General features: G+C 46.8%; 1 protein-coding gene across 1 annotated transcript in view; it reads left to right on the forward strand.

Moving 5' to 3' along the window:
* Window positions 1-26,608, forward strand: part of DGKB (diacylglycerol kinase beta) — a 662,201-nt gene that overhangs the window by 77,361 nt on the left and 558,232 nt on the right. Inside the window, exon 9 of the mRNA XM_077490704.1 lies at window positions 2,401-2,518. Coding sequence (XP_077346830.1) covers window positions 2,401-2,518 — 118 coding nt within the window. The remainder of the gene's footprint in view (window positions 1-2,400; window positions 2,519-26,608) is intronic.

Raw genomic sequence — 26,608 nt, forward strand, 5'->3', positions numbered from 1 at the left:
TATTATACACAGGGAATTTAGAAAATCTAATTACGGAAAAAAAAAAAGGGGCGCCAGAACCAAAGCAGATGAAAGAGTCCAAGATCATTTTAATTGGTAAAAAAAAAAGTCATATAAAAAAAGAACCAACACGTTTCAGGTGCAACACCAGCTGTCTTCATGGGGTAACAATGTAACCGCTGCTGAGCAGCTATATACAGTGGTGTGAAAAAGTGTTTGCCCCCTTCCTCATTTCCTGTTCCTTTGCATGTTTGTCACACTTAAGTGTTTCGGAACATCAAACCAATTTAAACAATAGTCAAGGACAACACAAGTAAACACAAAATGCAATTTGTAAATGAAGGTGTTTATTATTAAAGGTGAAAAAAAATCCAAACCATCATGGCCCTGTGTGAAAAAGTGATTGCCCCCTAAACCTAATAACTGGTTGGGCCACCCTTAGCAGCAACAACTGCAACCAAGCGTTTGCGATAACGTGCAATGAGGCTTTTACAGCGTCCTGGAGGAATTTTGGCCCACTCATCTTTGCAGAATTGTCCTAATTCAGTTACATTAGAGGGTTTTCGAGCATGAACGGCCTTTTTAAGGTCATACCACAACATCTCAATAGGATTCAGGTCAGGACTTTGGCTAGGCCACACCAAAGTCTTCATTTTGTTTTTCTTCAGCCATTCGGTGGTGGACTTGCTGGTGTGTTTAGGATCATTGTCCTGCTGCAGAACCCAAGTTCCTTTCAGCTTGAGTACACGAACAGATGGTCGGACATTCTCCTTCAGGATCTCTTGGTAGACAGCAGAATTCATAGTTCCTTTTATCACGGCAAGTCTTCCAGGTCCTGAAGCAGCAAAACAGCCCCAGACCATCACACTACCACCACCATATTTTACTGTTGGTATAATGTTCTTTTTATGAAATGCAGTGCTCCTTCTACGTCAGATATACTTGGACACACACCTTCCAAAGAGTTCCACTTTTGTCTCATCGGTCCACAGAATGTTGTCCCAAAAGTCTTGGGGATCATCAAGATGTGTTGTGGAGAAATTGAGACGAGCTTTGATGTTCTTTTTGCTCAGCAGTGGTTTTCTCCTTGGAACTCTGCCATGCAGGCCATTTTTGCCCAGTCTTTTCCTGATGGTGGAGGCATGAACGCTGACCTTAACTGAGGCAAGTGAGGCCTGCAGTTCCTTGGACGTTGTTGTGGGGTCTTTTGTGACCTCGTGGATGAGTCGTTGCTGCGCTCTTGGGGTAATTTTGGGCGGCCGGCCACTCCTGGGAAGGTTCACCACTGTTCCATGTCTTCGCCATTTGTGGATAATGACTCTCACTGTGGTTCGCTGGATTCCCAAAGCTTTGGAAATGGCTTTATAACCCTTTCCAGACTGATAGATCTCAATTACTTTCTTTCTCAATTGTTCCTGAATTTCTTTGGGTCTCGGCATGATGTGTAGCTTTTAAGGATCTTCTGGTGGACCTTACTGTGTCAAGCAGCTCCTATATAAGTGATGCCTTGATTGTGAACAGGTGTGGCAATAATCAGGCCTGGGTGTGGCTAGAGAAATTGAACTCAGGTGTGGACAACCACAGTTATAGTATGTTTAAACAAGGGGGGCAATCACTTTTCATAAAAAGAACATTATACCAACAGTAAAATATGGTGGTGGTAGTGTGATGGTCTGGGGCTGTTTTGCTGCTTCAGGACCTGGAAGACTTGCCGTGATAAAAGGAACTATGAATTCTGCTGTCTACCAAGAGATCCTGAAGGAGAATGTCCGACCATCTGTTCGTGTACTCAAGCTGAAACGAACTTGGGTTCTGCAGCAGGACAATGATCCTAAACACACCAGCAAGTCCACCACCGAATGGCTGAAGAAAACAAAATGAAGACTTTGGAGTGGCCTAGCCAAAGTCCTGACCTGAATCCTATTGAGATGTTGTGGTATGACCTTAAAAAGGCCGTTCATGCTCGAAAACCCTCTAATGTAACTGAATTAGGACAATTCTGCAAAGATGAGTGGGCCAAAATTCCTCCAGGACGCTGTAAAAGCCTCATTGCACGTTATCGCAAACGCTTGGTTGCAGTTGTTGCTGCTAAGGGTGGCCCAACCAGTTATTAGGTTTAGGGGGCAATCACTTTTTCACACAGGGCCATGATGGTTTGGATTTTTTTTCACCTTTAATAATAAACACCTTCATTTACAAATTGCATTTTGTGTTTACTTGTGTTGTCCTTGACTATTGTTTAAATTGGTTTGATGTTCCGAAACACTTAAGTGTGACAAACATGCAAAGGAACAGGAAATGAGGAAGGGGGGAAACACTTTTTCACACCACTGTAGGATCTATTAGAGCAGCAATGTAATTTAGTAAGGGGGATTTACATCTACTGTTTTTGTTTTGTAGAATGTAAAGGATGACGGACAACATGTGTGGAGGCTGAAGCACTTTAACAAACCTGCTTACTGCAATCTCTGCCTGAATATGTTGATCGGTTTGGGAAAGCAAGGACTCTGCTGTTCATGTAAGTACGAGGACCGCTGGTATCTCTGAGTGTACTCAGTGGTCAGTTTATTATATACACATTGATAGCGCCACGTTGGATCTCCTTTTTGCTTTAAGAATAAGATGAGTTCAGTTCTATGTGGCATGCATTTAGCAATGTCCCTATGTACAGTATCTCCAGAGGCTATTTAGCTGCTAGGATTGCTTTTACATTTAAGAGTATTACCAGCAGAAAAAAAGATACCAGGATGATGCCTGTAGCTGCAACTGTTACCACTACAGTATTTAGTTACTCTTACAAACAGTATCTCACAAAAGGAAGTACACCCCTCACATTTTTGTAAATATTTTATTCTATCTTTTCATGTGACAACACTGAAGAAATGTCACTTTGCTGCAATGTAAAGTAGTGAGTGTACAGCTTGTATAACAGTGTAAATTTGCTGCCCCTCAAAATAACTCAACACACAGCCATTAATGTCTAAACCTCTGGCAACAAAAGTGAGTACACCCCTAAGTGAAAATGTCCAAATTGGGCCCAAAGTGTCAATATTTTGTGTGGCCATCATTATTTTTCAGCACTGTCTTAACCCTCTTGGGTAGGGATGAGCTTGGTGTTCGAGTCGAACGCATGCTCGACACGAACACCAGCTGTTTGCACGTTCGGCGAATACCGAACGTTATGGACCATTTGCGCCAAATTCGTGTGGCGCTCGCGGCCCACGATGCACTGTGCCATTGCAGTGCATTGCTGGCTCATGATTGACCAAGCATGCACTGTGACCCGCATGCTTGGCCAATCACAGCGCCGGCAGCCTGTGGCCAATTATAGCTCAGGGGGTTTAGTACACGCCCCACACTATATAAGGCCACCAGCACGGCGGCCTTGTGTAGTGTGTTCCGGCGTGCAGGGAAAGAGCTAGATAGGCAGGGACATTATGTTCTTTTATCAGGCATCTGCAGGAGTTAAAGTGGGTATTGTGTGCCTCCAGCACAGTATACACCTGTATCTACCCTTTATTGCTGGTGTTCTCTAATACAGGCATCTGCAGGAGTTAAAGTGGGTGTTGTGTGCCTCCAGCACAGTATACACCTATATCTACCCTTTATTGCTGGTGTTCTCTAATACAGGCATCTGCAGGAGTTAGTGGGTGTTGTGTGCCTCCAGCACAGCACAGTATACACCTGTATCTACCCTTTATTGCTGGTGTTCTCTAATACAGGCATCTGCAGGAGTTAAAGTGGGTGTTGTGTGCCTCCAGCACAGTATACACCTGTATCTACCCTTTATTGCTGGTGTTCTATAATAAAGGCATCTGCAGGAGTTAGTGGGTGTTGTGTGCCTCCAGCACAGTATACACCTGTAGCTACCTTTTTTTGCAGGTGTTCTCTAATACAGGCATCTGCAGGAGTTAGTGGGTGTTGTGTGCCTCCAGCACAGCACAGTATACACCTGTATCTACCCTTTTTTGCTGGTGTTCTCTAATACAGGCATCTGCAGCCTTTACAGTGGGTGTTGTGTGCCTCCAGCACAATATACACTACCCAATTGCTGGTTTTCCCATCTCCCTGCAGGCCATTACTATGTCTGGAAGGCCAACAAGGAGAGGCAGACAGTCACAAGCCAATAAAAGAGGGCAAGCAGGATCTGTGTCTAGAGACAACAGTGCTAGTCATGGATGCGGTGCATCATCATCAGCACGTGGCCATGGGACGCGTTCGTCCTCAGTCACTCCTTCCCTAGACCCACCATGTCCTCCTGTGGAGTCACCCCGAACTGTTTGAGCACAGTGTTGGTTACATGCTCCAGGAGGATGCCCAGCGTTTTGAAGGCTCTGATGATGATACCCAGCTAGAGGAAGGCAGTAGCGTGAGCGCAGAGAGAGGGGATGCTCAAGAAGGACAGCAATCTGGCAGTCATGTTCCACCAGCTGCAGCATACTGCCAGGTTTGCTCCAGTGATGAAGAGGGAGGGGATGATGAGGTCACTGACTCCACATGGGTGCCTGATAGGAGAGAGGAGGAGGAGGCACATCTCCAACGAGGCAGGATGCCCTCCGGGGGCCAGCTTAGGGGCAGCACACTGACTGAATCACACCGCAGAGCTCCGCCTGTGTAGGGCGCTGCCTCTGCACGTTATTCTAAAAGTTCTTTTGTGTGGGCCTTTTTTGAGACAAGTGCATTAGATCGCACCGCTGCTATTTGCAACATATGTCTCAAGCGTATCTCGTGTGGCCAAAACATCAGCCGCTTGGGCACCACATGCTTGACCAGACATATGTTGACCTGCCATGCAGCTCGTTGGCAAGCGTACCTCAAAGACCCACACCAAAGAACAAAGCGGACCTCTCCTTGCTCCTCATCAGCTGGGATCTCCAACCCCATTAGACCTTCAGTCCTCTCTGAAACCTGCTCTGAGAGGAATGAAGGTGTAGAATTAGGTGTGTCACAGCCAAGTGCTTCCGGGCACTCTGCTAGCAGTACACCCACGTCCGATTATAGCAGGCAAATTTCCCTGCCCCAGCTGCTGGACCGTCGGAAGAAGTTCACTCCCAGCCATCCACATGCCCAGCGGTTGAATGCTAGCTTGGCTAAATTGCTAGCACTTCAACTGCTGCCTTTTCAGTTGGTAGACTCGGCCCCTTTCCGTGAGTTTGTACAATGTGCGGTTCCTCAGTGGCAGGTCCCCAAGCGCCACTTTTTCTCATGGAAGGCGATTCCGGCTCTCTACCGGCATGTGGAAGGCAAAGTCCATTCCTTCGCTGGACAGGGCGGTCAGCGGTAAGGTGCATATTACCGCTGACTCATGGTCCAGCAGGCATGGAAAGGGACGTTGCCTATCTTTCACGGCCCATTGGGTCATTCTTGTGGTAGCTGGTAAGGATGCAGGACAAGGTGCAGTAGTGTTGGAGGTTGTTCCACCACCACGCCTCCAAAATGCTACTACTGGTTGGGACACACCTCTCTCCTCCACCCCCTCCTCTTCTTCTTCCTCCGTGGCCTCTTCCAGTGCTCTGTCCTCGGAACCAGCGGTGCTCCGTAGGCGTTCAAGGGGCTACACAAGTACGCAGGCAAAAATATGCCATGCCGTGCTTGCGCTAGTTTGTTTGGGGGATAGGAGCCACACTGGGGCAGATATTTTGTCAGCTCTGCAGGGGCAGGCCGAGAGGTGGTTGACGCCACGCCAGCTTAAGCCAGGAATGGTGGTTTGCGACAATGGCACCAACCTCCTCTCCGCCCTCCGACAGGGACAACTGACCCATGTGCCCTGTGTGGCTCACGTCAATAACCTGGTGGTGCAGCGGTTCTTGGGCAGGTACATGGGCTTACAGGATGTCCTGAGGCAGGCCAGGAAAGTCTGTGCGCATTTCCGCCGATCATTTAATGCCAGTGCTCGGCTGGCTGAGTTCCAAAAGGAGTTGGCCCAAGAACCAACTTATATGTGACATGCCCACCAGGTGGAACTCAACGTTGGCCATGCTGCAGCGACTGCACACGCAGCAGAGGGCCATCAATGAGTACCTCTGCGACTGCTGCACCAGGACAGTGTCAGGGGAGCTAGTTTTTTTTTCACCACACCAGTGGGGCATGATCAGGGATGCATGCACTGTCCTGTCACCATTTGAGGAGGCCACGAGGATGGTGAGCAGTGACAGTGCATGCATCAGTGACACTGTACCTCTTGTCCACCTGTTGGAGCATACGCTGCGTGGAATAATGGACAGGGCACTTGTGGCAGAACAGAGGCAGGAAAAGGAGGACTTCCTTGCCTCTCAAGGCCCCCTTTATCCAGACAGTGTTCCTGCTGTCCCACCCATCACACAGGAAGAGGAGGAGGAGGAGGATTGTGTAAGCATGGAGGTGGAGCCTGGAACTCAGCAGCAGCAGTCTTTTAGGGATGATTTACAGTCCAAAGAAACACGTGGACTTGTACGTGGCTGGGAGGAGGTGGCTGCGGATCATGTTGTCCTTAGTGACCCAGAGGACTCCGGACCGAATGCCTCAGCTAACCTACGCTGAATGGCCTCCCTGATCCTGAAAAGCCTGCGGAAGGATCCTTGTATTCTTCGGATCAAGGAGAGGAACAATTACTGGCTGGCCACTCTCCTTGATCCATGGTACAAGGGTAAGTTGTGGGCCTTATCTTGCCATCGCAGAGGGAGCAGAGGAGGAGACATCTCCGGGAGGCCTTGCAGAAAGGTCTATGCAACGCGTTCCCAGAGACTGGGAGGTTACAAACTCCTGGTCCTGGACAACGTTTTGCTGAGGCTTCAGTCAGTCACAGAAGGAGCGATGGAGAAGGTGGCTGTCTGACCGATGCGTTCAGACAATTTTTTAGTCTGCAGCCTCAAGGTATGATCGATTCAAGCAACCATCGCCAGCGTCTGATTTACATGGTGCAGGAATACCTAGGGGCAAGGTCAGACTTGGACACCTTTCCCACCGAAAATCCTCTGGCTTACTGGGTCTTGAGGATGGATCACTGGTCAGAGCTTGCACAGTATGCAATTGAGCTACTGGCCTGACCTGCATCCAGCGTTCTTTCAGAACGCACCTTCAGTGCTGCTGGTGGCTTTGTAACTGATTACAGGGTGCGCCTGTCTACCGACTCGGTTGATCGACTGACCTTCATAAAGATGAATCAGTCTTGGATCACCACCAGCTACCAAGCACCTGAAGCTGATGTAACCGAATAATTTTTTTTTAAATGTCGCATCCCTTCAAGACTGCCTATGCTGATGCTGAGTGACTGTCCTGTTATGTTAACTTACTATCCTCTTCCTCCTCAATGATCCTGCTGATATCTTGGAAGAATATTTTTGGTTCTGGGTGATGCCACCAGCCCAATTTTTCAGCCCCTGTTTAACAGGGGTGTGTAATTACAATTTTTGATGCAATGCTTTGCAGCAGGGCTCATTCCTGCACTCCAACTAGAGTATATGGGAGAGGTTGCAGTGTCGTGGCACCAGCACCAGTGCCTAAGGCCCAAGTTTTCAGCCCCTGTTTAACAGGGGCATGTAATTACAATTTGTGATGCAATGCTTTGCAGCAGGGCTCATTCCTGCACTACAACTAGAGTATATGGGAGAGGTTGCAGTGTCGTGGCACCAGCAAGCAGTGCCTAAGGCCCAATTTTTAAGCCCCTGTTTAACAGGGGAAAGTAATTACAATTCTTGATATAACATTTCACAGCAGGGCCCGTTCCTGCGCCCGCCGCAGTAACTGTGAGGACTTATAGTGCTGTGGCACCAGCACCAGCACCACCACCACAACCACCAAAGGCCCAATTTTTCTACCACTGTTCAACAATGGCATGTAATTAAAATTATTGATATAATATTTCACAGCAGGGCGCTCCAGCGCCCACCAAGAGTCACTTTGAGGGCTTACAATGTTGTGGCAACACCAATACCTTAGGCCCCCATTTGTGCAGAGCATATAGGTCAGGCCCCTACTTTCAAACATCCAACTTACAAACGTCTCCTACTTGCAAACGGAAGGAGACAACAGGAAGTGAGATGAAAAAAGATGGACGGCCAAAAAAATTATACAGGGGTGATAACCCTTCCCTATGTTTTCCAAAAAGCTTAAAAATAGATTTTTTGACTGGAGCTAAACTTTAAAAATGTACCAGTTCAAAATTACAAACAGATTCAACTTAACACAACAAACCTACACAGTCCCTGTCTTGTTTGCACCGCCTGTATACTGCTGTTCTGAGTATATAGGGCCTGGGGGCCACACGCATTTCCTTTTTTTAATATGGGTACGGGGTTCCCCTTAATATCCTTACAAGACCCAAAGGGGCTGGTAATGGGCAGGGGGGGCTACCCATGCCATTTTTCTCAATGATTTTCATCCATATTGCCAGAATCAGATATTACAATAAAACCTCAAGCAGTTTTAAATGACTTTTTTTCTGTTAAATGTCATTTTGTGCAGGGACTGTTCTAAACACGGGAAACACGTGGCACTTCACAGGCATACTATAGACAACCTCCAGGCACGATATTTAAAGGAACATTTCACTTTTTTTTCACTTTAATCGTCATTAAAATCAGTGCTCCTGAAAAAACGGCAGTTTTTAAAAACAATTTTGGCATTGACCCATGTCCCCTGGGGCAGGAGCCGGGTCCCCAAACCCTTTTTAGGACAGTATCTTGCATATTAGCCATTAAAATTAGCACTTTTTATTTCGAATGTTCGAGTCCCATAGACTTCAATGAGGTTCTAAAGTTTGCACAAATTTTCGGTCCGTTCGAAAGTTCTGGTGCGAACCGAACCGGGGGGGGGGGTATTCGGCTCATCCCTACTCTTGGGCATGGAGTTCACCAGAGCTTCACAGGTTGCCACTGGAGTCCTCTTCCACTCCTCCCTGGCGACAGCTGGTGGATGTTAAAGACCAATTCGATGCAGTGTGCGACGTATGGTCTGAGCACTGACAGGCTGACCCCACACCCCTTCAACCTCTGCAGCAATGCTGGCAGCACTCATACGTCTATTTACCAAAGACAACCTCTAGATATGACGCTGAGCATGCTCACTCAACTTCTTTGGTCGACCATTGCAAGGTCTGTGGCCAGTGTCATGTGACTCGTTAGTGTTACAAGGTCTCAGGTGTGAATGGGGAGCAGGTGTGTTAAATTTGGTGTTATCGCTCTCACTCTCTCATACTGGTCACTTGGAAGTTCAACATGGCACCTCAAGGCAAAGAACTCTCTGAGGATCTGAAAAAAATGATTGTTGCTGTACATAAAGATGGCCTAGAGCCCTAGACTGTAATAACCTGTACACATGGTCGGACATTTTGACCACAAAATCCGTCGGATTTTGGGCGAAACTTGTGTTGCATACACACGGTCGCACAAAGTTGTCGGAAAATCCGATTGTTTGGAACGAGGTGACGTTAAACACGTACGTCGGGACTATAAACTGGCCAGTAGCCAATAGCTTTAATCTCTTAGTTTATTCTGAGCATGCGTGGCACTTTGTCCGTCGGAATTGTCTACACACGATTGGAATTTATGCGATCGGATTTTGTTGTCGGAAAATGTTATACCGTATATACTCGAGTATAGGCCGACCCGAATATAAGCCGAGGCCCCCAATTTACCCCCAAAAAACTGGAAAACTTATTGACTCGTGTATAAGCCGAGGGTGAGACATGGCTGTCCATCCCTGTGTGTCCGTCCATCCCTGTGTGTGTGTCCGTCCATCCATCCCTGTGTGTGTGTCCATCCATCCATCCCTGTGTGTCCGTCCATCCATCCCTGTGTGTGTATCCATCCATCCCTGTGTGTGTGTGTGTGTGTGTGTGTGTGTGTGTGTGTGTGTGTGTGTATTCATCCATCCATCCATCCCTGTGTGTGTGTGTGTGTGTGTGTGTATCCATCCATCCATCCATCCATCCCTGTGTGTGTGTGTGTGTGTGTGTGTGTGTGTGTGTGTGTGTGTGTCCGTGCAGCCTTGTGTGTGTGTCCAGCCTACCTGTGTCCCAAGCCTCCGTCCCGAGCCGCCGTCATCCCGAGCCTCCTCTGTCCCGTGCCTCCTCTGTCCCGTGCCTTCCGGTGTCCCGTGCCTTCTGGTGTCCCGTGCCTCCTCTGTCCCGTGCCTCCTCTGTCCCGTGCCTCCTCTGTCCCGTGCCTCCCCCGTCCCGTGTCGTGCCGATGGATCGCCGCTCTTCTCGGCGGCCATTCTACGATTCAAAAGCTGCGCCTCCGTCCTCCGCCTGTGATAGGCGGAACACTCAATTTCCCAGCAGCCTGTGTTCCGCCTATCACGGACATCCTCTCATACTCGTCCGTAGTATGAGAATGAACGGATGTCCGTGATAGGCGGAACACTGACTGCTGGGAAATTCAGTGTTCCGCCTATCACAGGCGGAGGCGGAGAAGGAGGCGCGGCTTTTGAATTTTAATGTCCGCCGTCTGTCTGCTCGATACGCTGATCGAGCAGTCAGACAGCGGTGACTCGAGTATAAGCCGAGGGGGCACTTTCAGCCTCAAAAAAGAGGCTGAAAATCTCGGCTTATACTCGAGTATATACGGTATGCTGCTCTTAAACTTTGTGCGTTGGAAAATCTGACGGAAAAAGTCAGATGTAGCCCACACACGGTCGGATTTTCCGACAACATGATCCGATCACACATTTTCTGTCGGAAAATCCGACCGCATGTACAGGGCATAAGAAGATTGCCAAGACCCTGAAACTGAGCTGCAGCACGGTGGCCAAGCCCATACAGCGGTTTAACAGGACAGGTTACACTCAGAACAGGCCTCGCCATGGTCCACCAAAGAAGTTGAGTGCACGTGCTCAGCGTCATATCCAGAGGTTGTCTTTGGGAAATAGATGTATGAGTGCTGCCAGCATTGCTGCAAAGGGTGAAGGGGTGGGGGGTCAGCCTGTCAATGCTCAGACCTTCATCACACACTGCACAACCTGGTCTCTAACATCCACCAGCTCTGTGATGTCATCATGGAGGAGGGGAAGAGGAGTCCAGTGACAGCCTGTGAAGCTCTGGTGAACTCCGTGCCCAAGAGGGTTAAGGCAGTGCTGGAAAATAATGGTGGCCGCACAAAATATTGACACTTTGGGCCCAATTTGGCCATTTTCACTTAGGGGTGTACTCACTTTTGTTGCTAGTGGTTTAGACATTAATGGCTGTGTGTTGAGTTATTTTGAGGGGACAGAAAATTTACACTGTTAGGGCCGGTTCACACTGCAGGCGAGGCGAGGCGACTCCGACTTGCCTCGCCGCGACCTGCCGTGACCTCAGCGGCAACTTGCAGATGACTTCTGTATAGAAGTCAATGCAAGTCGCCCCGAGGTCGCCCAAAAGTAGTACAGGAACCTTTTTTCTGAGTCGGAGCGACTCGAGTCGCTCCTCTCAGAAAGGTTCCATTGTACAGAACGGGGGCGTCTTGCGAGAGCGAGGCGAGTCGTGTCGCCTCGCATCGCCCGCTGTGTGAACCGGCTCTTATACAAGCTGTACACTCACTACTTTACATTGTAGCAAAGGGTCATTTCTCCAGTGTTGTCACATGAAAAGATAGAATAAAATATTTACAAAAATGTGAGGGGTGTACTCACTTTTGTGAGTTGCTGTTTGTGTGTGTATATGTATATATATATATATAAAACCACCATCAGTGCCATTTTGCAGCCAATGTTTGCTCCCTTGCTTGCAGAGCTAAATGGGTTGATGGAATTTTCTCACCTTTGTTGCTAATTTACCAGTGTGTCCCTGCAGCCCCTCCCCCCTCCCCTATGCCGCCAGTGTGTGCCTGTAGCTCATTAATTAGTAACCTTGTTATGCTACCTTTTGATTAACAGGTTAATTACATGTAGCACCCTCCAAGTGTAGGATGTTAGGCAAATTTAGTTTTTAGCTTCTTCTGTAATCAATCGAGCAGTAATCATTTGTTCTGGTCTGTTCAGGGTTTGACAGTCTGGGAGTTTGATTGCTTCCCTTTACTCTGGAAGAAGCTCCCAGAGATTAAGGAGGGAGATGCAGATAACCAGCCTGAATATTTATCATGCTCCAAGCAAACCCTTGAGAGGAGTGTCCAGAAGGGGACTGGACAGGTGATAAATAGTCTGAGGCACTGGAGAGCCGGCTTCCTCCTCCCCAGGAGGGTTCCAGAGTCGGATGGGCTGCTACCCTGCGGCAACCCATGGACTATGCAGCTGTTCTTGAGGCCTCAGCAGTGTCAGGGCTGAAGGCCTGGATGGACCTTCCAAGAAGCCGATTGCAGTGTCCTACTCACTGGACCATGCCTGGAAGAATCTGGAGAGTGGCAGCTGTTCTGGGGACTTGTGAGTAAAGACCCTAGAGCAGTGATGGCGCACCTTGGCACCCCAGATGTTTTGGAACTGCATTTCCCATGATGCTCAACCACACTGCAGAGTGCATAAGCATCATGGGAAATGTAGTTCCAAAACATCTGGGGTGCCAAGGTTCGCCATCACTGCCCTAGATTGATCCCTGTGACTGTGCAGTGTTCTGGAAATTGCATTGGCTATCAGTTGTTTTCTACCAAATACATTTCCCTCATGGTCCCCAGCTGTGAGGCCTTCAACTGCTCAGATACTCAGTTTCTTAAGAAGAAGATTGCCATCTAATTGTTATGTATTAATCAATTGGAGTATCTCGTGCCCTAATCCCTACTCCTGTTAAGATTCCTTCAAGCAATAAATCTTAAATAGACATCCCATGGACCGAGTTACTGGAGCCGGTGTGAATGGACTGGTGCTTGTGGGGGTTGGGAAGCCTATGTACTTTTAGGGAAGAAACCGTAGAGGGGGTATCGCTTCTTATAAGTTAATTTTAAGTTTCTGGATTTAGTATTTTCTGTTTTAAGACTACTTTAAAGGACAATAGATGTTCTCTTTGCTGATGGTAAGTATTGTTATCCACTTCCAGACCGCCGCACGCCGATATACGTCCTTAATTTGAAGAGGAACATCGTTGTTATGGTAGCAGCTAGCTGCCATAATCCCAATATCCTTTCCTTCTGCCTGGCGGTCCTCTTTCCGATAAGAGTGGTTTCTGCGGCGCATTAGCAGCAAGATCACTTTTATCGGCGGCACACTCCGGTGCCCTCCGCCACTTACAGGAGCCGTCGGCAGCGGCGGAGCCGATTGGATTTTCACCCTTGCTGGGTATGGAGACGAGTGAGTGAAAACGTCACTTCTGCCCATAGATCTTAAAGGGACATTTAAAAAAAAAAAAAATTTTAAATGACAAAATGATTATTATTTTATTATTTTTATTGCATTTTATTGTAAATATGAGATCTGAGGTCTTTTTGACCCCAGATCTCATATTTAAGAGGCCCTGTCATGCTTTTTTTCTATTACAAGGGATGTTTAAATAAAAAAAATAAAAAAAACTGTGTAAAATTAAATAAGAAAAGGTCAAATAAATAAGATTTTTAAAAATTTTTTTAAATGTTCCCCTCTCGCCGAGCTTGCGTGCAGAAGTGAACGCATACATGAAAACGGTGTTCAAACCACACATGTGAGGTATTGCCGCGATCGGTAGAGCGAGAGCAATAATTCTAGCTCTAGAACTCCTCTGTAACCTAAAGCATACAACCTGTAAAAAAAATTTAAACGTTGCCTATGGAGATTTTTAAGGGTAAAAGTTTGTCCCCATTTCACGAGCGAGCGCAATTTTGAAACGTAACATGTTGGGTATCAATTTGCTCGGCGTAACATTATCTTTCACAATATTAAAAAAAAATTGGGCCAACTTTACTGTTGTCTTATTTTTTAATTCAAAAAATATTTATTTTTTTCCCAAAAAAGCATGCTTGTAAGACCACTGCGCAAATACGGTGTGACAGAAAGTACTGCCATTTTATTCTCTAGGGTGTTAAAAAAAAGTTTTATAATATTTGGGGTTTTCTAATTTTCTAGCAAAAAAGTTTTTAACTTGTAATCAACACATCTCAAAAAGAGGCTCAGTCCTTAAGTGGTTAAAGATAGCAATTATTATTTATTTATTTTTTTACTCCTGTTATGAGGCGGCCATACATTTTTCCAAACAAATGAATAGGCTTAACTTCTCTTGCGACTGATTGAGGCCTGGTTCACACCTATGCATTTTTTAGTGCGTTTTCAATTTTGCACTTCACACACTTCAGTTTCCTATGAAATATCTGCACATCTGTGCATTGTACGGAAAGGGCCAGGGACCAGCAGGTTGTGTTTTTGCTTCCATAGACTTCAATGGATTCAAAATGTGTATTGAAAAACACAAAAGGAACCTGTAATATGCATTAAGTGCAACCTGCATAGGTGTGAACCAGGCCTTAGACTTAACCACTTGCCGACCAGCCGCCGTCATTATACTGCGGCAGGTCAGCGCGATCCCGCGAACCGTCGTAGCTATACATCTGCCTCTTTAAGCGGGATAGCAGGCGCAGCGGGTGTGCCCATGATCGTGACCGGCCTCGAGCAATCGCTGGCACAAGAGGCGGAACAGGAATGTGTGTAAACACACACACACATCGTAGTTCTGTGAGGAGAGGAGAGAGAGATTGTGAGTTCCTATGAATTTGGAACACCGATCTCTCACCTCCTATAGTCAGTCCCATCCCCCACAGTTAAAACACACACCTAGGGAACACAGTTAACCACCTGATCGCCCCCTAGTGTTAACCCCTGCCCTGCTAGTGACATTTATACAGTAATCAGTGCTTTTTTTAGCACTGATCACTGTATAAATGTCAATCGTCCCAAAAATGTGTCAAAAGCGTCCGATGTGGCCTCCATAATGTCACAGTCCCGATAAAAATCACAGATCGCCACCATTAATAGTAAAGAAAATAAATAATAAAAATGCCATAAATCTATCCCGTTTTGTAGATGCTATAACTTTTGTGCAAATCAATCAATATTAGACATGGGCGCCATCAAAAAATGTGTTTCGTTTCGTTCCGTACGAAAAAAAAATCGTATTTTCGTTAGATTCGTAAACTTTTCTTTAAAATAACAAATTTTCATTATGATGAATTTATCCTTATGAGGGGTTCCCACCATCCCTGTGCTGTGCTGACTTCCTCTGATTGGAGCACAAAACACCAGTCATGTTTCTGTTAATTTGGATCCGAAATTCGTTAACAAAATTTCATATGAAATTCGTAAGCATAGAAATTCCCATAGGGTTCCCACCATCCCTGTGCTGACTTCCTGGGGTTTTAACTTTTAGGTTCATTAACTTTTCGTAACAATTACGAATTTTAGTTATGAATTTGGATCCTTAATTCGTAAACGAAATTTCGTATTTCGCACGGAATTTGTATGCATAAAAAGTCGTATATCGGATTCGTACGAATGTACGAAATTTCGGAAATTCGTACGAAGTTTCGGAAATTTGTACGAAGTTTCGGAAATTCGTACGAAGTTTTTCGGAAATTCGTACGAAGTTTTTCGGAAATTCGTACGAAGTTTTTCGGAAATTCGTACGAAGTTTTTCGGAAATTCGTACGAAGTTTCAGAAATTCCTACGATTCCTACGAAGTTTCGGAAATTCCTACGAAGTTTCGGAAATTCCTACGAATTTTCGTTTCGTATGAAACTAATCGCACATGTCTAATCAATATATGCCTATTGCGATTTTTATTACCAACAATATGTAGAAGAATACATATCGGCCTAAACTGAAGAAAAGAGTAGCTTTTTAAAAATATTTATTACAGCAAAAAGAACAAAATATTGTGCGTGTTTTTTTCAAAATCGTCGATCTTTTTTTGTTTATAGTGCAAATAATAAAAACCACAGAGATGATCAAATGCCACTAAAAGAAAGCTCTATTTGTGGGAAAAAAAGGACGTCACTTTTTTTTGGGTGCAAAGTCGCGCGACCGCGCAATTGTCAGTTAAAGTGACGCAGGGCCCTATTGCAAAAAATGAGCAGCCAATTGAGCAGCCAATTCTTCCAGGGCTGGAGTGGTTAATTTTATTCTGATTCAATCCAACCTAATTGATTGGACAGGGCAAAATATTAGTAACACATATTCCGATTATAAGATTACATACTGGAAACAATGATCGAATGATCATTTATGGCTGTGTTTTAACAATCGATCAAAATCCATCTCCCTGTGTGTGTCATATTGGTCGAATGGCATTTATTATTCCTATCAGGAGAGATCCATCAGAAAATAAATTGATCATTTATCAAAGCATGCATGGCTATAGTAAGCCTCTGTCCTGTAAATTGAAATACCTGGTAACAGCTTTCTTGACAATATTCCCCTTTTAGCGAGGTAAAAGGGTTAAAAGGCACATCTGCAGGTTTTTATTTTAAGTAATGCAACCCGGACATGATGAAAACTCCTGGGCCTGTGCTTCACATAAATCCCATAACTCACTTATCACCACCAGCAGAAGATATGCAGTAAAGACTTGACTTGATGTTTGCAGAAACTGTGCCAAAGCCACAAACTTTTACCACAAAAAAATAAAATAAAAAAATATTTGAAGAGAGAAAATAAAGTAACCAGAGAGCCTTAAGTAATGCGATGATAGTATTTATTTGTGAAGGAGCAATTTACAGGGTGTCGCATCTTAAAAGACCAGTTACAACTTTTGTTTTAAGGAGGAAAAAGCAAAAGATGTTATATTAAGTAAGATTTTTAACAATATCGCAAAATTTTAACAACACTGAGTTTTATAGAGCATTTATTTAGCTCATTACATGAAAGTAAGCTTAATAATATAATTTCGATTACAAAATCTTCAGTTTTACTCAAATTAGTTGATGCAAAAATGAATACATCCCACAACAAAAACTACTCCATCTAGTATTTTGTAGGACCTCCATGATTTGTAAGGACAGCACCAAGTCTTCTAGGCATGGAATGAACAAGTTGGCGACTAGGCTTGTGCAATTCATTTCGTAACAAATCGAAAATTCGGCCGAATGTCCGAATAAAAAAATAACGAATAACGACGAATACGAAAGAAATATAACGAATGAATTCGAATGAATTCGACATGATTCGGTAATACTTTAAAGATCTAATGAAACAAAAGGTCAGCTCAAAGTAAATCTTATAGTCCAATCAGCTAATTAATTTTGTGCCGGAGGATGGATTACTGGCAAAGTGCGTTCCTGAGAAGTGAGAGAGAAGGGTGTTGTATTTATAGCGATACCCTCACTTAAGAGGGCCGCAAGTTTGGTTTGGGTCCTGAGAACAGCTCCGCCAACCCCCCGGCAATCTGCACTACCCACTTTGGCACAGTTAGTATCTAGCAATACACATTAAATCACTTATACTCTAAATATGTGTGTGCGTGGGTAACTCAAGCTCATAGACAATCCTTGAAAGTATATAACTGACTTTACTTATTGTTTTTATAAAAGGAATAACATGAATCAAACATTTGGATTGCAACACATAAGCAGGTCCCTGCAGTAACCAGTGATAAAGATAAACAGAGTCATCAGCATAATAAAGTATTGCTATGCAACTCTAACGCTGCCCTTTTTCAGCTACTTCCCCGCATGGGTAAACTAACACCCAGCACTATCTACCTATGCAGTCAGGCCTGACTGATCTAGATGGAAGTCCAGTAAAACAATATTCGCTAGCAATCTTTCGGTGGTGCACTTGAAGAACAACTTTGTAATCCAAACGAATAATAAAGATAAAGCATCTGTCTTTAAACAGCTCTCACCACCCGGACAAGTCCAAGTCCGGTTTCTCTGCCTTTTCGTCTAGGAACAGGAATCCACCGACCTCCGAGTCTTCAATCCTTCTGGTGTACTGCAGCAAGGAATGAGAAAATGTCTCTCAGGTGCAACTAGGCTGGCAGAGAGCTCTTTGGAAAAGAGCACAAGGCCCAGGCTTCAGGCCTTGTGCCTCAGCAGTTCAGCACAGATCTCCTCTTGCTAGGAGAGGGGGGGTGTCCAAAGAGAGCGAACTAGGCCTCTCCCCCTCCTTATATGCCCTCCCCCATAAGTCTCTGGGGCATAACTCAAAACATCCTGGGTACCAGCGGGGTTCTGGGAACAGTAGTTTTATAGTCCTTAAAGAGACCCCGCTACACACTCCCCCCACTTAAACTCTTTGGTCCCCAAAGATAAACTTTTAACACATATCCTGTACCAATTTTGAAAGTGCTGGGTATGATGTTGGTACAGGGAATTTCCACCAGAACTCAGAGGTGGGATTCCCTGTCCCACAGGTCACACTGACATGAGTGGCCTGCCTAACTGTGCCAGAGAGTGAGCTGGGGTTGCCCTCCACCAAATGGTCAGTGGAGGGATTAGAGCGTTCAGCACTTCTTCTAGCAGTCACAACAGAGTCCTCAGAGCTCTCCCCCATTTGAGAGTAGGTTAGCTTCTTGGGGGGTCTCACAACTCGGCGAGCTCTCTGTTCTCTTGGGACTTCAGGCTCTGGTGCCACAGGCTCTACTTCAAGATCACACTCTGACAGCATCACTGGTTCTGGAACATCGGTCCTTTCCTCTTCTGAGTAAATGCTAGGGATATCTTCCCAGCCTTCAGGCACACCACTAGATGGAATGAACTCTGTAGCTTCTGGGTTCAGTGTCCCATCCTGTGTATCCTCAGTAGGTCGGAGATCTATGGCAGAATTTCCTGGAGTTGATGAAGGCCATAGCCACTCAAGCTCTCCTCTTCCACCTTCACCTCGTTGGGGATCTTGTCCATCTCTAACCCGGGAGGTCTGAGACCGAGTGCTGGGTCCCGGGGTATCCAGAATGGAAACAGATTCAGGTGGATTTCTCACTGGAGGTATTCTGACTGCTTCAGTAAGCGGGAGCAAATGATTCCTGTGCCAAGTCTTCAAGGGCCCCACTTTCCCCTCTGGTTTTAGCTTATACACAGGCAATCCAGGTAGCTTTCTGCAAATGACATAGGGCTCCGATCTCCATCTATCAGCAAGCTTGTGCTTCCCAGGGATCCCCAGATTGCGTAGCAGTACACGGTCCCCAGGCTGCAGGTCTTGCACTCGAACCTTCAGTTCGAAGTTCCTCTTGTTGCGGGCTCCCCTTTGGTCCGAGGCCGCCTGAGCTCGTTCATGGGCCACTTTCAAATTGTGTCTAAGTCGATCCACATATCCCTTGTGGGAGGTAGCAGAGGCATGGTCTAGGGAAATGCCAAAGGCCAGATCCACCGGCAATCTTGCTTCCCTCCCAAACATGAGCCGGTAGGGGGAGTAACCCGTCACATCACTTGTGGTGCAGTTGTAAGCGTGCACCAAAGCTGATATGTGTTGGCTCCAGTGTTGCTTCTTCTCTGTCTCTAGAGTTCCAAGCATGTTTAGTAAGGTCCGATTAAACCTCTCAGGTTGGGCATCTCCTTGTGGATGATAAGGTGTAGTCCTGGTCTTCTCTACTCCCAATGAGTCCAGTAGGTTCCGGATCAGACGACTCTCAAAGTCCCTCCCTTGGTCCGAGTGGATTCTCTGTGGTAATCCATAGTGGACAAAGTATTTTTCCATGAGCACCTTGGCCACAGTGGAGGCCTTTTGGTCTTTGGTGGGGAAAGCCTGGGCATAACGGGTGAAATGATCGGTTACCACCAGAACATTTCCCAATCCACTTAAATCGGGTTCGAGGCAGAGAAAGTCAATGCACACCAGATCCATTGGACCCTGACTCTGTAGGTGGCCCATTGGGGCAGCTTGATGGGGTAGAGTCTTCCTCTGGATGCATCGTGCACAAGAACGGCAATATTCCTCCACTTCTGCCCTCATACAGGGCCAATAGAACCGGCTTCTGACAAGCTGGAAAGTTCTCTCCGCCCCTAGATGGCCATGCTGGTCATGTAAGGCAATTAGTACCGTCTCTCTGTGCTTCTCTGGGAGAAACAACTGCCACTTATCTTCTGAGTTATCAGAGGGGCCCCTTCGGTAGACCACTCCCTGATGTACTTGTAGCTTATCCAACTCTTTCCTCAGCAGGCGAGCCTCCTTGGAAGGGTGATGTCGAAGTCCCTCTGGATTCTCGTTCTCCAAAGCTTCAAGGACCAATCTCCCCAGGGGGTCTTCCAATTGGTCATAGCTCAGCTCCTTTCTGGACAGCTTTGGCAGGAGTTCCTCTGCTAGTTGAGTTACCCCACAGTAGGGTTGAGGGACTCCCACTGCGGTGACTCCTATCTCCTCTGCTCTGGGGCCCCCTCTTGCTTGAAACTCAGCACCCTGACAGAGTGCTCGCACTCCTTCCGGTGCTACCTGGGTCCAGTCTTCCCAGTCATTGACCATGACATGAGATCTTCGGGACAAGGCATCTGCATCCCTATTTCCAGCCCCTGGTCTGTACTTTAGACTGAAGTTGAATCCGGATAATGCAGCCAACCATCTGTGTCCGGTTGCATCTAACTTTGCAGTAGTGAAGAGGTAGGTCAGAGGATTGTTATCTGTCTTTACGGTAAACTCCGCCCCGTAGAGATAGTCCTTCAGTTTGTCTACTACTGCCCATTTGAGGGCCAAGAACTCCAATTTATGAGTGGGGTAGTTCTTCTCCGAGGGAGTCAGGCTCCGGCTCACATAGGCCACTGGTCGCAGCTGCCCTTCATACTCTTGATAGAGCACTCCGCCTAGGCCCTCATGACTGGCATCGACATGTAGCTCATATGGTCTGGTGGGGTCGGCATAGGCCAGGACTGGGGCCGTGGTAAGGCTCCTCTTCAAGGTTCGGAAAGCCTCTTCACACCTTGGGTTCCACTGATCTTGAACCGACTCACCGGCCCTCCTAGGTCCCAAGCCATCCTCTTCTCCTTCAGTCTTGAGCAATTCGTTTAGTGGCTTGGCAATCCGGGCAAACCCATCCACAAATCTTCTATAATAGGAGCAGAACCCCAAGAAAGATCTGAGCTCTGTGACTGTTGTCGGTCTTGGCCAAGAGGTAACTGCCTCCAACTTCTCAGGGTCTGTAGCCACTCCCTTTTCAGACACTATGTGTCCCAGATAGTTCACAGAGGATTGGTAAAACCGGCACTTCTCGGGAGAAAGCTTGAGTCCCTCTTCGCTGAGTCTTCTCAACACCTTCTCCAACCTGGCCTCATGTGCTTCCAAAGTTTTCCCGAAGACAATGACATCGTCCAAGTACACAAGGACTTCTATGAGGTTCATGTCTCCAACGGTCTTCTCCATGAGGCGTTGAAGGGTAGCAGGGGCTCCAGACAGGCCCTGAGGCATTCTGTTGAATTCGAAGAATCCCACTGGGGTTATGAAGGCTGTCTTCTCTCGGTCTTCCTGGTGCATGCGGATTTGGTAGTACCCACTCTTGAGGTCCATTACACTGAACCACTTGGCACCAGCCAAACTCTGTAGGGCATCCTCTATTCTCGGTGTGGTATACTGGTCAGGGATGGTCCTCCTGTTGAGAGTCCTGTAGTCGATACAAAGCCTCAACGACCCATTCTTTTTCCTGACCACCACTATGGGGGAGGCATAGGGACTTCTAGACTCCCGAATCACACCAGTCTTCTTCAACTCCGCAAGCTGCTCCCTCAGATCCTCCAGGTCAGCTAGAGGGACCCGCCTAACCCTTTCCCTGAAGGGTTTGTCTTCTTGGAGGCGGATTCGGTGGGTGGCACTCCTGGCACATCCCACATCAAACTCATCCTTTGAGAAAATCCTCTCCCATCTAGTCAGCTGGGCCTTGGCTCTCTCCTTCCAGGCTCCAGGTAGGTCCGGGTTCTCCATGGAAAGTTTCTCCCAAACATCTCCTCCTTCACCCGTTCCTTTTACTTCTGACCAACTGACTGGGGCCGCAGGACTCACCTGCCCCAACAGCATCCTGGCAGGGATCTCTATGGGTCTCTCCGTAGGGTTTCTCACACTCACTGGGACTCTTCCTCGAGCCTTCTTCAGGGCCTTGATTGAAATCACTTCCGGTATCACTTCCAGGCCTGAGTGGTCCTCCCTTGGATCGGATTCCAGCATGACAAAGGGGCCAGGCTGCTCCCAGGTAAGCTTCACCGTGGCCCTGAGGCAGGCTACCCCTCCGGCCTGCAGCACCACTCCCTCTCTCCCAAGTCTCCACACCTTCCCTATCCCCTCTCCTGGGGTCTTCTGCTCTAGGACCAACTGTTGGTAGGCTGTCTTCAGCATGGGATGGATATTGGGATCTTGATGGTTTCTCGTCTCCACTAGAGGGGTCAGAAGTCTTCGCACCAGATCCGTATTGGTCCCTATGATGAGGGACATCTTGCTGGCCCCGGGCGGTCTAGGACACACAACTGCCAGGGTGTCAAACACCTCGGTTTTCCCCGCCACAGATGGATCGAAGGTCAGCTTTATGGGCAGGTAACCATCGTAGGGGAAACTCTGAGCTCCCAGGCCCCATATCTCCAGCTCTTCTATCTTCTGTATAGGCAAATGGCTCAAGTGCCTATCATAGAAGTCTCTGTACAACAAAGTCACTTGAGCTCCAGTATCCAGGAGGGCCTTCGTGTAGACTCCTTCCACCTGGATGGAGACAGTGGGGGATGGGCCGACCAATTCTTCTGGGTAGGGCCGGGTTGAGGCCACCCTCTTCTGGGGACCCGTCTTCATCCAGTTGGTTTTAGACTTTATTCTCTTTCGAGTCTGGTATGCATTGACCCTCCCCACAGTAATGGGAGTACAAACCCGCTGAGGGATGTTATCGTTTCTTATTTGTAGACATTCCTTCTGAGGGGTCTGGTTTTCTCTCTTCCTCTTCCCTCTATTCAGTTTGGAGTTCACTGAAAGGCATGGGCACCCGGTTGACTCCCTCACCGGGGCCCTCTGGCGTTTCCCGCCGGCTGGCGGTTATCTATCTTCTTCTTGGGACTGGAACATCTACTGGCGAAGTGGCCACTGCCCCCACAGTTGTAGCATAGCGTCTCTTCTCGGTCTCGAGTGGGGCTTGGTGTTGGTGTATCTGGAAACAACTCCTTCCTAGGACTTGGTTTCTCGGCTCCCCCTTGACCTTTCGCCATCATAGCAGTCAACATCTCCATCACCTGGGACATCTGTAACTTCAAAGTGTCCACCTCCTTATCTCTAGCGGTAGTCATGGCCGGTGTAACTATTGCTACCGGTTGTTTGACGGGCTCGGTGAGATGTTCTTCCCTTTTCTCTTCCAGTAGGGCCTCTTCCTCTCTGATCATTCGGATGAGGTCAGTGTACTCCAGATTCTTCCCATCCAGTCGGGCACGCAGTGTCCATGCAATAGGATCCATGGGTTGAGCTCCCCTCAGTACCTGTTGAGCACGGGCCTCATCTACTTTTCCTGGGCTGATCCCCTTCTTTAGGATCATCCTATGCAGGATTTTATCTAAACGTCCCATGTAGTCTGATAGTTTTTCACCTTTCTTCTGGTAGCAATGCTCTAACTGATAAGCAAGCTCAGAGATTTTCTCTGTCCCACCAAACACAATCTGTAGTACATCTAGGTACTCCTGCGCATTACAGTCTGTCCTGCTTATCTTCAGGTTGCGTACGGCCTCTAGAGCAGGCCCCTTTAGACTTTCCACAATCCTCTGCTTCTTTCTGCGCTCTGGAACTTCCCATTCCTCTAGTGCCTGAGTTGCGCTATCTAACCACTCTTCAAATCCCTCTTCTTCCGAAGGTACAGGTTTCCTCCCTGAAAACATCCGGAGTTTTCTGTACCCCGACATCGGGTAATCTGTGGGATCCTTCTTGCACTGGGCTACAATCTCCCCCAGGAGAGCACACAGTTCTGCGCTAAGGGTGGCCGGTGCTGATCTGAGACTCTCGGGTGAGGTACGGGCCGCAGCCTGCGGTGATCCCGTTGGCGATGGCTCCTCTACGGTCTCAGTCGACCATTTCTCCCCTGGGAGGCTAATGACCACTGACTGCCTTGGGTCGGCCTTAGCCGCTTCACACCACGCTCTGACTCCCTGTGGGTCCATGCCGGTACCTCTGGCGTGTTCACCGCTGTCTCAGAAATCCCGGATTTACGAGCCCCCACGTATAGCGATACCCTCACTTAAGAGGGCCGCAAGTTTGGTTTGGGTCCTGAGAACAGCTCCGCCAACCCCCCGGCAATCTGCACTACCCACTTTGGCACAGTTAGTATCTAGCAATACACATTAAATCACTTATACTCTAAATATGTGTGTGCGTGGGTAACTCAAGCTCATAGACAATCCTTGAAAGTATATAACTGACTTTACTTATTGTTTTTATAAAAGGAATAACATGAATCAAACATTTGGATTGCAACACATAAGCAGGTCCCTGCAGTAACCAGTGATAAAGATAAACAGAGTCATCAGCATAATAAAGTATTGCTATGCAACTCTAACGTTGCCCTTTTTCAGCTACTTCCCCGCATGGGTAAACTAACACCCAGCACTATCTACCTATGCAGTCAGGCCTGACTGATCTAGATGGAAGTCCAGTAAAACAATATTCGCTAGCAATCTTTCGGTGGTGCACTTGAAGAACAACTTTGTAATCCAAACGAATAATAAAGATAAAGCATCTGTCTTTAAACAGCTCTCACCACCCGGACAAGTCCAAGTCCGGTTTCTCTGCCTTTTCGTCTAGGAACAGGAATCCACCGACCTCCGAGTCTTCAATCCTTCTGGTGTACTGCAGCAAGGAATGAGAAAATGTCTCTCAGGTGCAACTAGGCTGGCAGAGAGCTCTTTGGAAAAGAGCACAAGGCCCAGGCTTCAGGCCTTGTGCCTCAGCAGTTCAGCACAGATCTCCTCTTGCTAGGAGAGGGGGGGTGTCCAAAGAGAGCGAACTAGGCCTCTCCCCCTCCTTATATGCCCTCCCCCATAAGTCTCTGGGGCATAACTCAAAACATCCTGGGAACCAGCGGGGTTCTGGGAACAGTAGTTTTATAGTCCTTAAAGAGACCCCGCTACATATTGTATTTGAGTCGAGGAGAAGAGACGTTGTCATTGTATGTGTTAAAAGATTAAATAAACAAACGACTTTCCAAACTACGAATCATTATCACGAATGTCTATACATACATAAATATCGAATTTCAAGAAATACGAACGAATGAATTCGACACTCTACGAATAATAACGAATTATCCAAAAACGGATTAACGTAACATAACGAATATAACAGAACGAAATGATGTATTTTACGAATGACAACGAACCGAAACTAAATGAAATTTTCCGTTGTGCACAAGTCTATTGGCGACATATTTAAACATCTTTTTCCATTTTTCAAGAAGGACCTGTTTTAGAGCCTGCATGCTGGATGGAGAGTGATGCTCGTCTCTTCAGGATTCCCCATAGGTGTTCCCCGATTGGGTTCAGACCAGGAGACATACTTGGCCACTGAATCACTTTCAATAGTGATGCAACAATGGCCTTAGATGTGTGTTTTGGATGATTGTCATGTTGGAAAAGTGCAAGAGGATCAAGGGCACGGAGTGATGGTAGCACCTTCTCTTTCAAGATGGAGCAGAACATCTGTGAATTCATGATACCATCAATGAAATGCAGCTGCCCGACACCAGCAGCACTCATGCAGCCCCACAGAAGGACACGGCCACCACCATGTTTCACTTTAGGCACCACGCATTTTGCTCTGTACTCCTCACCTTTGGGATGCCATAGAGTGACCATTTATCTTGGTCTCATCACTCCGGAGTACAGAGTCCCAGTAGTCTTCTCCTTTTTCAGCATGGGCCCTGACAAATTCTAGGCAGTCTTTTTAGTGCATGGGCTTTAGGAGAGGCTTCCTTCCTGGATGACACTCAAACTTGCATGGCGATTTTCTTCAGCCAAGAAGACATTCCTGGTGTTAACTTCCATGGACGGCCTGAAGGTCTCTGTGAGATGGTTGCAGTTCTATCTTTGTTAAATTTTTGTATCATTTTTGCTCCAGTATTCTGACTGATAAGTGAAGCTTTGCTGATCTTCTTGTAGCCTTCACCTTTCTTGTGTAAAGAAGTGATTTTCTTTCTCAGGCCTTTGTGACATTTCTCTTCCATGTGGTGCCATTGCTGACATCATGAAATGGGAGGGGGTTTCTTTGTTAAGTAACGCCCTTTTATAATTAACTGTCTGCTGGACACCTGTTTAATGTTTTAATTAGACTCATCTGTAGTTGAATTCTTGTTAATTAGGAGTTTGTTGTCTAAAATTTAGCTTTGCTCCTAAGACTTTCATTGGGGTGCATTCATTTTTTGCAACATGATCTTGAATGAATTTGTTAGGGAAAACACTTTTTTGTGTGTGCAAATGGACAAATCTTGGTTGCAATCAATGGCCCGCCATTGTGGGAGTATTTTGTAGTATAGTATCCCGTAGAAAATGTTGACTCTGAAAGGAAAGTAAAGGTTTCCTGACAAATCTTTTGTAAATTTAAGTTTGTCTGAAGCTGCAGTTTGGCTCAGACTAAATATGTCAAAGTTCTGGTTTCTGTACCAGTTCAGCTGGGTTGTGCTAATTTTCCACTTGGCCGTGGGTGTTGCTGTCACCACCGGTAAGTGTTGGAAATGCAACAGGCTGAATGCATTGGGCACCCCTTTTACTCAAAAATAGCCCAGTGGGAGTGGTTCACCCGATGTGCATTCTGGGTAAGGGTACTCAAGGTGCAGGCGCCATATTTTTGGGTTTCGTTACCCTGACCTCGTGGCCCTCCTGGCCTGAGGTGTGTGCT

The sequence above is a fragment of the Lithobates pipiens genome, unplaced genomic scaffold (genome assembly GCF_037356315.1).
Source record: "Lithobates pipiens isolate NorthernLeopardFrog02 unplaced genomic scaffold, aLitPip1_a1.2 Scaffold_19, whole genome shotgun sequence".
In the NCBI taxonomy this organism is placed as follows: domain Eukaryota; kingdom Metazoa; phylum Chordata; class Amphibia; order Anura; family Ranidae; genus Lithobates; species Lithobates pipiens.